We start from the raw sequence: 12,162 nt of genomic DNA, 5'->3' as shown, positions 1-12,162 counted from the left end.
AATTGCCTTATTTTAAAACTTTTATTCAGTAATTCCACCATTTAAACTTTCTATTCAATCATTACAAATCATATTTACAATTGACAATTCATGAGGACGCACTCTGTCCACAGCCCACAGTGACACATCCTGTACACGCCGCTATGAGGCAAGAAATGCTTTCGCACTAAGAAATACTGCTCAGGGTGGGTGCAACAGGCGACCCTATGCAAACGAAAGACTTCTGTACATAGAGCTTACCTCCCCAACCTACAATCATGGAACCAAGGTACACTGTCAATAATTCCAAGAATGCTTCTACAGAAGCACCGAACTCATTCACAGACTTCATCATTTTCATCCATGATGCACGACTTGATGGAAGACAAAAGCCGATCATGGGGTAAGGAATGATACATGTCTTCGATGTCGGCGCTGAAGGCATATGCTGTGCTGGGATTGTGCTCTCCGAGAAAGGTTAAAAACTGCATTTGAATTAGGAACATTAAAAGGACCCTTGTGGGTCAACTTGGAAAGAAGTTTTTCCAAATACAAGGACACTTGGTTCTCTCACATTCCTTGTTCTGAGAGAATGGCTCAGAACGGAATCTCAGGCTTATGCGTCTCGGCAGAAAAAAATTTACCCTAGCTAGTTAACCAAGAGGTGCCGAAAGCGGATCAGTTGCACTTTTTAGATATTAAGCTACGTGTTAGGCCCACACATACGTGCTGGCAGTATTGCCTCAGGTCAAAAAACCGATCCTTAACTATAGTTCCGAGCATTCCAAACTCGTGATCAGAATGGTACTGCTGTTTCACACCTGCAGCCCAGTCTAGCAAAATCTTGCAGACAGGAGCAAGCAAACTCGGCTCCGAGAAACGTGACATCGCAACGACGTGATGTGGCGCTGCTGCCATAGCAACACAACACGTGACTTCGCCGCACCGCCGAGCAGTCTTCGCCGTCGCTCCACAGCCGCAGAGCGGCTGCTGCCTAACCATGTGATCTAGCAGAGCCTCAGCTGGTAAAAAAAAAAATCAGCTGCAGTTTAACTTCTGCTCAACCTGATTAGAGAGCGAAAGCTGTGGTGTATCGGGCAAGTAGACGCGGCTTGGCGTCTGTAACGTTGACTGCGTTCCGCACATCGGAAAGGCAGCGTGCCCACCCTGGCATGTGGCAGTAAATTTACTGGTTGATTGCGAGAGGTTGGCCACCCAATGAACGCTGCGGCCTATTGCTGCAGTGCCCCATGTCTGCCACAACGTTAAAGGGACACTGAGGAGAAATTGAAGTTGGCTTGTATCGATAGACTAGCAGCTCCTGATCACAAAAACGCCACTCTTACTGAAAACAAAGCTCTTGTAATGTAGAAAATAGCAAGAACCAAAATACAGGTGTCGCCGCCACAGGCCAATCTCTCAAGTACAAGCGTGATGACTTCCTAGGACAAGAGGCGCCACCTTGAAGGAATTTTCCTTACTTCATGGAAGACACGAATCTCTGAGGCTGGGAAAGGAAGGTTGCGTACCGCACCGCTAGCCGTCAGAAATCACGGAGTCTGCGTTTACGTCACGTATCACGTCACTCCGTTCTGAGACGTCATGAGTTGCCGTGGCGTCATAAGAGTTCCCTGAGTTTGAATCAGAGCGGCGGGAAAAACTTTTTCGTCTTCGAATCCAAATTTCTTTGAAATAAATGCATCTTTCGCGCCCGGACAAGCGGCAACAAAGCCATGAAATGCCGAACTATCAAATTTTGCTAACAAAAAAAAAAAAAATGATAGAGTTCTCCTCAGTGTCCCTTTAATGCATGCAGCCCACATCTCTTTCTCACCACCACCACTTACCTCAAGGCACAGCCTCCACAGACCCAGGGAGCCAGTTATGCACCCTTCCTTTCCTCAAAATCATCAGAGTCTAGAACATTGTCAATGCCTGGATTAGCAGAGCAAATCCACAGCCAAATTTTTTTTTCTGCCGGTCTAGACATAACGTTAATCGGTTATAATGATAGGATTTTCCAGTTTTCTCAATGTCGTTATAAGTGGATTGTACCAACTACTCTAAAACTGTGAGCATGCATTTTTTTTGTCAAGATATTCCAACGAGCACTGGTCAGTGCTTTGCTGAAGTGTTTTATTAGAAACATCTCCCTATGGTCATTCTCCGAACTGTTTCCTCTCATGTAATTTGCAAATAACAATGAACATAGGACACAGAAATGAAGGTGGAAGATTTGAACAAGTACATCAGCAAACAAACACACACTTGCCTCTCGTGTTGCAACACAGAGAAAGCTATGTATATTTTATGTACTTATATATATATATATATATTTATAATATGTATAATACCATTCACACACAAACTTGAAGCATAACATCTACACACAAGGTACAGCCAAGAGAAAAAAAAATGCCAGCACTTCAAAACACCATTTCTCAACAGGCACACACACATATACACACATATTTACAGGTCTCTGCAGTTGTGTCTTACATCTTGAACGAAATAGTGTTGCTGCTTTTATACAATGCGTGAAAGAGTTGCGTGGATTCTATCAACACACATACATGAATGTTTGATAACTGCATGCATGCACACTAGCATGACCTATGAGGATGCTCATGCACCCACAGTTGTGTCGCTCAAAACAAGCTGAAATGAACAACCAAACCAACCTCTCTCACACCTGTGGCACAAATGCTGTTTTCTGATGGCGACTCACATTTAAGGAGTTATGCTTCGTTTCAGTTTAGAAAGGTCCCATGATTAACAAAGGTAACTTCAGCAAGGAGCACTGCACTTTAATGTGCATGCTTCAAAAATGAAAATATTGTGATCCTTTAGTGCTCACGCTGCCACCACACTGAGCTCACCCTTAAAGCATGTCACATACTGCACTCTTGAAGGGGGTGTCACCAGTGGCAAGGGCATCAGGTTGCTGGAGCCAACATACCACAATGTCATATTGAATTAGTGCAGCTTGTCCCTTGGCAACACAGACACCTCAGAAATTGGTGTTTTTGTCCGTGGTTGCAAGGGTGCAGGTGCAAGCGTGCTGTACACTGTTGCTTGTTGAAATGCTTCAGGAGCAATATTTTCTGTGCTCTGCTGCATGGCTACAGACTGGGCACTTTGCCTTAGGCTCTGCCATGCTGGCAGACTCTAGCAGAACAAGCAGATATCCTACATCAACGTTTCCATGAGGAACAAGCAAAACCCAAATGCACTTAAGCAACGAATGCTTAGCATGCATGCATGCATGCATGCATAAAGACTTGAAAGAAAGAAGTTGTGAAGCCTTATTTATAAAGCCCTCATGGCAGGGCAGATTTATGGGGAGGACAGAGGGGCAGCACCGCCTCAAGCGAGAAATTTTACATTGGAAAACTATGGTGAACCTCATCATTTAGACAGACAAGTCCAAGAAATACACGTTTGAAATGAAATTGCCCCCACCTCCTACCCACAATTGCCCCATCCCAGAGGAACCCATAAATCTGCTTCTGTTCTCTGGGACCACCAAATGCTCATAAAGACAGCTTGTGGCACAATCTGGCAGAGGGCTCAAACATGCAGTTTCAGTACATAATTTTGTTCATGCCACAGCTGTCAAAAAATTACCAGGTCTCAGCCTATCATAGCTGCAGCTGATAGGACACAAAGGGATTCTCAGCACCTAGCCATCAAATGCACAAAACTATGTTGTGCACATCCATTCAAACCAGACACACAATGTGTTAAAAAGAAGAGAGAATCACGTTAAAACATCTAAAAGGACACTTGTGGCTTCTTCACATGCGCAAAGTATGTTTCATTGAGTGTGTATATGTGAGTCCATCAGCGTGTGCAGTCTTCAATCTATGTTGAGGCTTTGTGTGTGTGTGTTTACGTGCATGGTCCATATCACACCGCTACGACTCTCCTGGCGCTTCTTGGAGAGCTTTTGTGTGGAAGGATGCTCTAAGCGGCAGAGTTTATAGACTCGGCATCCTTCTTAAACAAGATTCCAGTGATGTATGCTGACTAGCTTGTTTGAGCTCTGCTTGATTAAATTACACCTTTTTTTTCGATTAACTGCCTTCTTGTCTATCTGGGATCCTGCTCACACCTCTTGCTGCATAAAACATATACCTACTGGCAACACACACTAACAAGAGCACTCACATTCTGAACAATTCCATGCAAAAGTTTCGAATTCACACAACTCGGAAGGACTGAACTTGGAGAACCACTGCACAAAAAATCCCCATTTATAAGTTTAGCAATAAAGCTATGTTTGCATGCTAATGAACTTTCGTTGTTGAAAAGAAACCACAACCACAGAGGAAAAACACACTAGAAAAGCCAAACACTAAAACATGAACACATTAAGATCTCTACAAGTGTGCTCTTCAAAAGTTTATTCTTTTTTGTTGTTCAAATTGGATAAGAGGAGCCTTGCTAAAAGGCAGCTGCGAGGTTAAAACAAGATTAAATTATACACTGTACCCACTGCGTGTTGCAGATGAAAGTGAATGGCAGTAAGACATAACAACAGCACAAAACTGCATTACTTATGATACTTCGTGGTGCATGCTGCATCTCCAGTAGGTGTAACTAGAGACGAGAACAGTGTGGCAGCTTACAAGCATGTAAAACCTTTGAGTGTAAAACAATAAATTAATAAACGTCTAGTGAAAACACTGGCAACGCTGGTAGCTATTTGCCGTGCAAACTTGTAGCAGCAACAGCATTTTCTAGCAAAAAAAGCAGGTGGGCATAACTAACAAAACTATAAATATGAAAATTAGAAATCCAGGAGGAGTATAACGTTAGCAACTATACAATTAGAAAGCATCAACAATCGTTCCAGCCCTATTTATGTGATCTGTAGCCAAGATTTTTCTTGTAATCAATCAGCCAAATCTGCCACCTAAAGCTGGGACAAAGGAGGAGGAACTTGATCTTGCAGTCTGCCAGACTGACACTCAATTTATGTTGCGCCTTTCTCCTGAAGCGTTTAAAAGCTGTGACAAAAGATTTACACTACGTCCCAAGCCACATATATGTGAACAAGAGTTAAAAGAAAGAAGGTATGTCAATGTACTCATGCTATCAGAGATGGAATCGCTATCGAAGCATTTACCATGCATTTTTTTTTCCACAAACAAACTGCAGCTAGAAAAAAAGCCCAATAATGCAATGCAATGCATTGCTAATGTGTGCAACAAACCGAAGCTATCCAGGAAGGCTGGAATGTGCAGAAAAAGAAAGCCAAAAGCCAAGCCACAATGTCAGATGAGAAGAACCTAGACACTTCTTCCTATGTGGTAGTCATACATGATGCAGACATTCCTCAAAATTCTTCAACACAATCCAAACCCTCGTAGCACAAATTGCATCCTCTCCTTTCTACCAAATCTGTCCCGTGTGGGTGTAACCTAGTGAAGTTACTGGAAACATTGAAAAGAGTGAAACCCTTTCAGCTATCATGAATGCCCACACCACTGTAATGCTCACAATACACACAAATTAATGCAGTGCTATTCCTTCCTTTGCATGAGCCAGAAATGTGCAAATAAGCTGGAAAGGCAAACAAAGAAATGATCTGTTGCTAAGAAGGAGACAGTGGAGTAGCCGAGGCCTTTAAGAGTCATTAACTCACTGACAGCCATCAGAAATGCTTTCTTTGGAACAGCCGCTCCTTGCATATGTGGCACTGAGAGAAAACGCGTCTGGAGGAGCGCATCTTTCTTCCACACTTCAGTGCAACAAGAAGTCTAGGAAGCAAGTATGCTGTCAAGCAGCATCCAGGGCAAGTCTATTGCACATAGGAGACTTCATTGCACAATGCTAACGATACCAAGCATCTAGAATCAGTTTTAGTTATCGCAGAAGGACTAGAAGACTTCTCCCTTGACTGCCTCATGTCACTTTCAGAGGAGCAGATGTTGAATGGAGCTTATTCAACCTGTGAGCAATAACGACTCCACACAAGCTTCTCCCTTCAGCGAGGACTGTGTTTTGGCACACAAATCCTGAATTCGTAACCTCAGGGTTGCATAACCGAAACTAGTCAACTTGAGAATAACCTCCCTGGAGAAATGTCCACAACAGAAAGCAGCAGCTGGCATAACATTTGTGCACTTTCAGAGAATACAACAGAGCCAACAAAAAGTGGAAAATACCAATACTATCTATGTGGCTTGGTGGTAATGTCTGTACAATGTGTTGGCAAGGTTTCCCAGTACACATTTAACACATAACATCTGGATGTATAAGAAGCATGTACCCTTAATGATTCAAAGCAACCTGCCATCAAAGCCAACTTAATTAGTTATGAAACTGAAGCAAAACTCTCTTCAACACACAATTAGTAATGTTGCTCGTTTTAAATTGGAATTCGCTGTATCAGCCAGCATGGCACGTTCAACTGCCAGCCTTCAGGCTTCGATTAGTGGTTGTGAATGTGAACCATTAATTAAAATAAAAATAAAATAAAACTAAACTAACTTTGAAATCAAAGCGTTCATTAAATTTGGCAGTCTACTATTCTAAACCAGGAGCAGAGTCCTGACATCTGGGAAGAAAACTGCTGCGCTGAAAATACAATTATTTTACCAGAAGAAAGTGCACAACTTTGTGAATAATGCAAGAAAAAAAAAACAGTGGCACAGAAACGGACTTTCACATATAGTTTCAGTGTTCCAAAACAAGACAGTTTTTCCAATGTTATTAATTTGGCTTTTGTTTACCAGGAACCACAACAATGACAACAACCAAAAAACTGCAAGAAATACGACAGTGCAGCCTAATTGTGCAAGCTCTTGTGGACATGACAACAGAGTTTAAAGTTTATGTGACCTTGAAATCTTTCGCATTCAGATGCCAGTGCATACACTGCACATATAGAGAGAGCTAGCCAAGAGTTGTACATGCCTATACAGGCATGCTTATGCTTATGTTTGTACAGACGGAAAAAAAGAAAGCGCCTCTGCCCTATCATTCAGTGGAAGCTGAGCTGGCTAACAGCCTTCTAGAATGAAATTTCTGGGAACTTCAGAGGCTAATTTTCCACTTCTCACTCTTCAGCTGCAGAAGAGGGCATCCATTTCACTTCTCACAACATGAAAGTGAGCCCCAACAGATGAAGAAAAAAAGCACATAGCAGTGGAAGGGAGGAAATGGTGGTGTTGCGCCTGCCTGTTCAAAAGTGCACTTCCTTTGTGGATGAAGGATTAATACATCTCCTGACATGCTTTTATGGCATTCAGTGCAATTATCCTGTGATGCCGCTCATATTCAACGCCATGGGAGATTCAACTTAGTCTTTGATCGACAGAATACTCTCTGTGGCACGTGCATCTCCCCATGCAAGTAAGTGTACACCCAACCACCTTTTCCCAGTCCTCCTGTGGGTCTGCAACTGCGCCTAGGCAGCAGGAGCTGGGGCTATTTCCGTGTCACTCGTGGCAGTAGCGAGCTGGTGAGCATCTGGGAAACAAATGCCACTACAATCGGTTGACCCAACTTGCTTCAGAACTGCAGGTTTCGCTGGCATCTCTACACCCAAACCATGCTTCTCCAAGCCACACACTTGAATTCAAGTTTCCACCAACGTCAGAAACAAGCAGCGCTATGTCGTTCACAGGCACAGCCAGAAAAAATGGGCCTAGAGTCTCAAGCTATGCTTCCACCCCTACAGCAATGATGGCGGCAGCAGCACAAATGGATGTTGGTGACAAGATGAGGCACAGGCCGCACTGTTCTTTTGGCAGGTAGGAAGGCAGTGGGATGGGCAGGCCAGCCTCTCCCTCTTGCAGTCACCTGTAGTGGCGGTGTCAAAGGTGACGCTTGCTGGCTGGCCGCAGTTCCACTGCTTCCGGAGGCAGGACCGCCCCCCGTGCGGACCCCTGGTGATGCCTCGAAGACCCGGATGACCCATGAGCTGACCGGCTGTTGTAATGGCCCCTGCCCTGGCCATAGCCATGAGAAGGGCCAGCTGGAGGGGCGCTCGGTCGCGGTCCACCCGGATAGGGTGGTGGTGGGCCCCCAGGCATTGCAGAGGGATCAGGCACTCTCCGCTGTGCAGCATCGAAGCTCAGCATCAGCATTTTTAAACTAGCTCATAAATCAGGTTCTTCCAAACTCTTCTGGCCCTGAGGGAAGCCCCACAGAATGGTCCTGGGGCCTCCCTCACATTGGGGTGCAAAAAACATCAAGCCAAAAAACAAATTATGGGTACACTTAAGCTCCACCTTTAAGGGCATGAAGCAACAGCATTAATGGCACCCTTCAGCACTTTCTTTTTACACAGTTGCTCTTTGTTCACATTCACACATTTCTCACGATCATCACTACACAGTTTCCACGTTCTGGTCTTTCAAGTTTTCGACGCAGCAGTTTAGGCACACAAAGTTGCTTCTATATACACGCACACTGACTAGTACTCACTGCACTACACACATAATGACATGGCTACAAAGAAGCGTTCAGCTCGGGCGCAAGTTCCACATTGAGAAAAATTTTATACTGCTCGCGCAATATCTGTTTGGGCAGTGGAGTACATCAGATTGCATGGTTTTCCGATGGCCGCCACATACCGTCGTCACTATGCCATGTCAAGCAAAAAGGATATGATGTGGGCTTTTTTAGCACAATGGCGTGACATGAGTTTCTCGACACAACACTGACGCCCCTTTTCCACTGCATGGGAGCCTTAAAGCTGTCGATTTAAGAACATCGTAAAACCCGAGCCAAGAAACACATGCCCCGAGGACTGGGAGAGCTGGCTCGCTCCATCACTGGAAACCAAATCATGCCTTACCACTCCTGGCACAGTACATTCGCAACATGGTGGGTGAGGAGTGGCAATTCCCTTTCCCTAGGAGGTCAGACCCGACCTAGTAAAATAAGGCTGTTCTTTCTCTTAGCATACCCTTACTGTACTAAATGTTCATTTTGAGTCTCGGTGACACAGCCCAAATGTGCACTGTGGAAGGCACATCACTTGGGCTCATATCAGAAAGTACCTTTTATAACCGGCATGCAAAATTGGCCTTCTCTATATGTTCGAAACACTATCCAATTCAGCACTGGAAGACATGGACAGAAGGATGAGACACGCACACACACTCACACACGCAGTGTGTGTGAGTGTGTGTTTCATCCTTCTGTCCGTGTCTTCCAGCGCTGTTTTAGATAATGCAGAACCAACTACCCCAACAAGCCACTTTGTTCGAAACACATTGATGCCATCAACATCAACAGCTTTGATGCATGCACACACGACAGGGAAATGGTGTCACCATAAGCGAGCAACTGTAGTTAGGACCGAATTATATTATGAAAGAAACAGCTTTCTACAGTTAAAACTCGATTTAACGAAGTTGAGGGGAGCCGTGAATTATTTCGTTAAATTGAATGAGGCATTTCTTGGGCACATAATTCAGTACATTCGATTACAGTAAAACCTCGTTAAAACGTACCCGCTTAAACAGTACTTTCGTTTTAAAAGTAGTAAAGTCAAGTCCCCGACTGAGCACCCATTGAACATAATGCATTTTGCATCCGCATAAACCGTACCAGCTTATCGCGATCGTATCGGTTAGCACGTACCATTTTCACTTTTCGTCGCACTCGCGCGTGACGAATTCACGCCGGTAGCACCCACCCAAAGGACGGTTCGGCTAGCGGTGCAACACTCTTCTCTAAATACCGCCGACGGGACGGCAAGCCACACAGCTAATGACAAATTGGCGCCAAAGTTGGTAATCATACAACTAGCGCAATCTTTGGGGGTCCGCATGGTCATCGTCATGACCCCCCGCGCTACTTTCGAGTGGGTAGCGCCAACACCACGACCGGCGCCGCTAGCGCGTATGAAAAACAACAAAAATTCTTACTCGACAAGAAAGGCCCGAGGGGACTACAAATTTATTTTCCGCCAAAGAAGTCAGTGATCTTTGCCTGCGTGCGCTTTGTGAGCAACGGCCGCACCGATTTCTCGTAGGTCTGAAGTGCGTCCAGCGCGTCTTCCGTCCCCTCGTGTGCGCCGGCAAAATGTCGCAGCAGATCGAGAGCATCCATCACCTGACCTGGTGTCGGCACGGGAGCTTCGGCACCTGCCGGGTCGTCGGCAGTGTCTTCAGCCGTCACTCCCTCCACGCTTCCTACAAGCCGCAACATATCGGCATCAGTCAAAACTTCCGTTGTGACTGCGTTTGCGTTGGCGTTCACGCAGTCTGAGAAACTTATGCCTGTGGGCCCTTCATCCACTGAGCGAAGGTGTTCCCAGGCATCTTCATCCTCGTGCACGGCGCTCGCGCAGTCCGGACCAGCTTCGGCAGTTTCAGGGCCTAGTGTACCGAAACCGGCAGTCCTGAAGCAGTTGACAATTATCGACGGCCTCAATGCTCTCCAAGCCGCCGCCACCATCTTAACCACCATAAAAATATCTATTTTCGTCTCGCGCTTCAGCTCCAGGTTGAGGAGAACTCTGTCGACGACTCGACGCTTGTATGCGCACTTCACGCTATTAATTATCCCTTGATCCAAGGGCTGAACCACAGACGTTGCGTTTGGGGGGAAGTAGCGGAGCTCCACGCTGGTCAGCTCGACCTCTGCAACGTAGTGGGCCGTGCAGTTATCCAGCAACAGGCACACTTTCCTTTTCTGGCGACACATGTCGCTGTCAAATTCCTTCAGCCATGTAGCGAAAATGGCACGCGACATCCACGCCTTTGAATTGGCAACGTACTTCACAGGAAGCTTTTTGGTGCCTTTAAAACAGCGCGGCCTCGCACTCTTTCCGATGACAAGCGGGTCTCGTTTGTCGGTGCCGTCCATGTTGACGCACAGCAAAAGAGTCAGCCTTTGTTTGCTGTGTTTGCCGCCGTGGCACGCCTGCCCCTTCAGGGCGAGTGTTTTTTTAGGCAGCATTTGGTAGAATAGACCGCTCTCGTCGGCGTTGTAGACGTCGCTGGGGGCATATTTTCCCAGAATGTCGGGCACGTTTTCAGACTGCCAGTTGCCGACTACAGCCATGCTTACGCTGCTCGCTTCACCGCTAAGCACTTTCCCGACGATGCCGTGTCGTTCTTTGAAGCGCGACAGCTAGCCGGGACTTGCCTTGAACTCGTTGTCGCCCAGCAAGCACGCGAAAGAGCGAGCTTTTTGTTGGAGCAGGTCTCCACTCACGGGAATACTATTCTTCGCCCGCAAATCCATAAACCAGGCGAAGAGGGCCTCTTCCATTTTGCTTTGAGGAGTGGTCTTCAGCGTTTTTTTGCGCGAGAGATTCCCCGACGAAGTGGCGCGGAGGATGTCATCTTTCCCTTTCAATATTGTGGAGAGAGTACTCGCTAGAATGCCATGTGATGCAGCCACATCACATTTCTTCTGGCCACTTGTCACAGCACGAATTATGTTCGCTTTCTCGTCCAGGGTAAGCCTTTTTCGTTTCTTGCAGGGCTCCATCTGCTAGTCAGGAGGGTTAGCGGCGCGCTTGCTCGCACACACCACGTCCGCGTTCACGATAGCAAGGCTAGACTGATGGAGGCCTAACAAGCTGAGCTTGACAAAGACGTGCGTTCAAAGGCACGGGGAAATCCGCACAAGAGTGAACACAGAGCACAACACACAAACACACAAAAAAAAAAAAAACACGCGAACTGCAACAGCGCCATCTATGAAATGTGGCACGAAACTTTTTTACTGCTGGCGCCATCTCGTGAGCTCGACTCAAAATTAAAACTCGTTTTGCGCCGCGCAGTTTGAAAAAAGCGACGGGATGAAGATGCTCCGCGCTGTTACCGCTGACTCGCAATCAATAAATTTTGGGGTGCTGTCTACAAAATAGACCAAAAATTAACACTTTTTCACCTTTATTTCTCGAAAAAAGGTTCGTTAAATCGGGACAGATCACGGAATCGGTTTCGTTATTTCGGGTTAGTCAAAGCATTGAACCCTATGGGCGTCTGAGGGGGAATTAGGATACCTTCGTTAAATCGAGATTTCTGTTAAATCGGGTTTCGTTAAATCGAGTTTTGACTGTAGTCTCAAAGGAACCCCTGAGGTTGATCTATGCATATGCTGATAAATCAGTTTCCTGAGACTGCATGCACAAGCAGTGATAAGTGATGCGCAGCAATGCAGGAGTTACTCACAGTTGGGCAGAACAAAATTTCATTCACTAGA

General features: G+C 45.8%; 1 protein-coding gene across 2 annotated transcripts in view; it reads right to left on the bottom strand.

Annotated features, from left to right (window-relative positions):
• Positions 1 to 5,518: 5,518 nt before the first annotated feature.
• The window catches only part of kuz (zinc-dependent metalloprotease kuz), a 67,522-nt gene continuing 60,878 nt past the window's right edge, over positions 5,519 to 12,162 (bottom strand). For both annotated transcript variants that reach the window (XM_077668297.1, XM_077668298.1), the window contains exon 14: positions 5,519 to 8,048. In XM_077668297.1, coding sequence (XP_077524423.1) covers positions 7,806 to 8,048 — 243 coding nt within the window. In that variant the 3' untranslated portion in view covers positions 5,519 to 7,805. The remainder of the gene's footprint in view (positions 8,049 to 12,162) is intronic.

This window comes from Amblyomma americanum, chromosome 6, assembly GCF_052857255.1.
Source record: "Amblyomma americanum isolate KBUSLIRL-KWMA chromosome 6, ASM5285725v1, whole genome shotgun sequence".
Classification (NCBI taxonomy): domain Eukaryota; kingdom Metazoa; phylum Arthropoda; class Arachnida; order Ixodida; family Ixodidae; genus Amblyomma; species Amblyomma americanum.
This window is presented reverse-complemented; position numbering and strand designations above follow the sequence as displayed.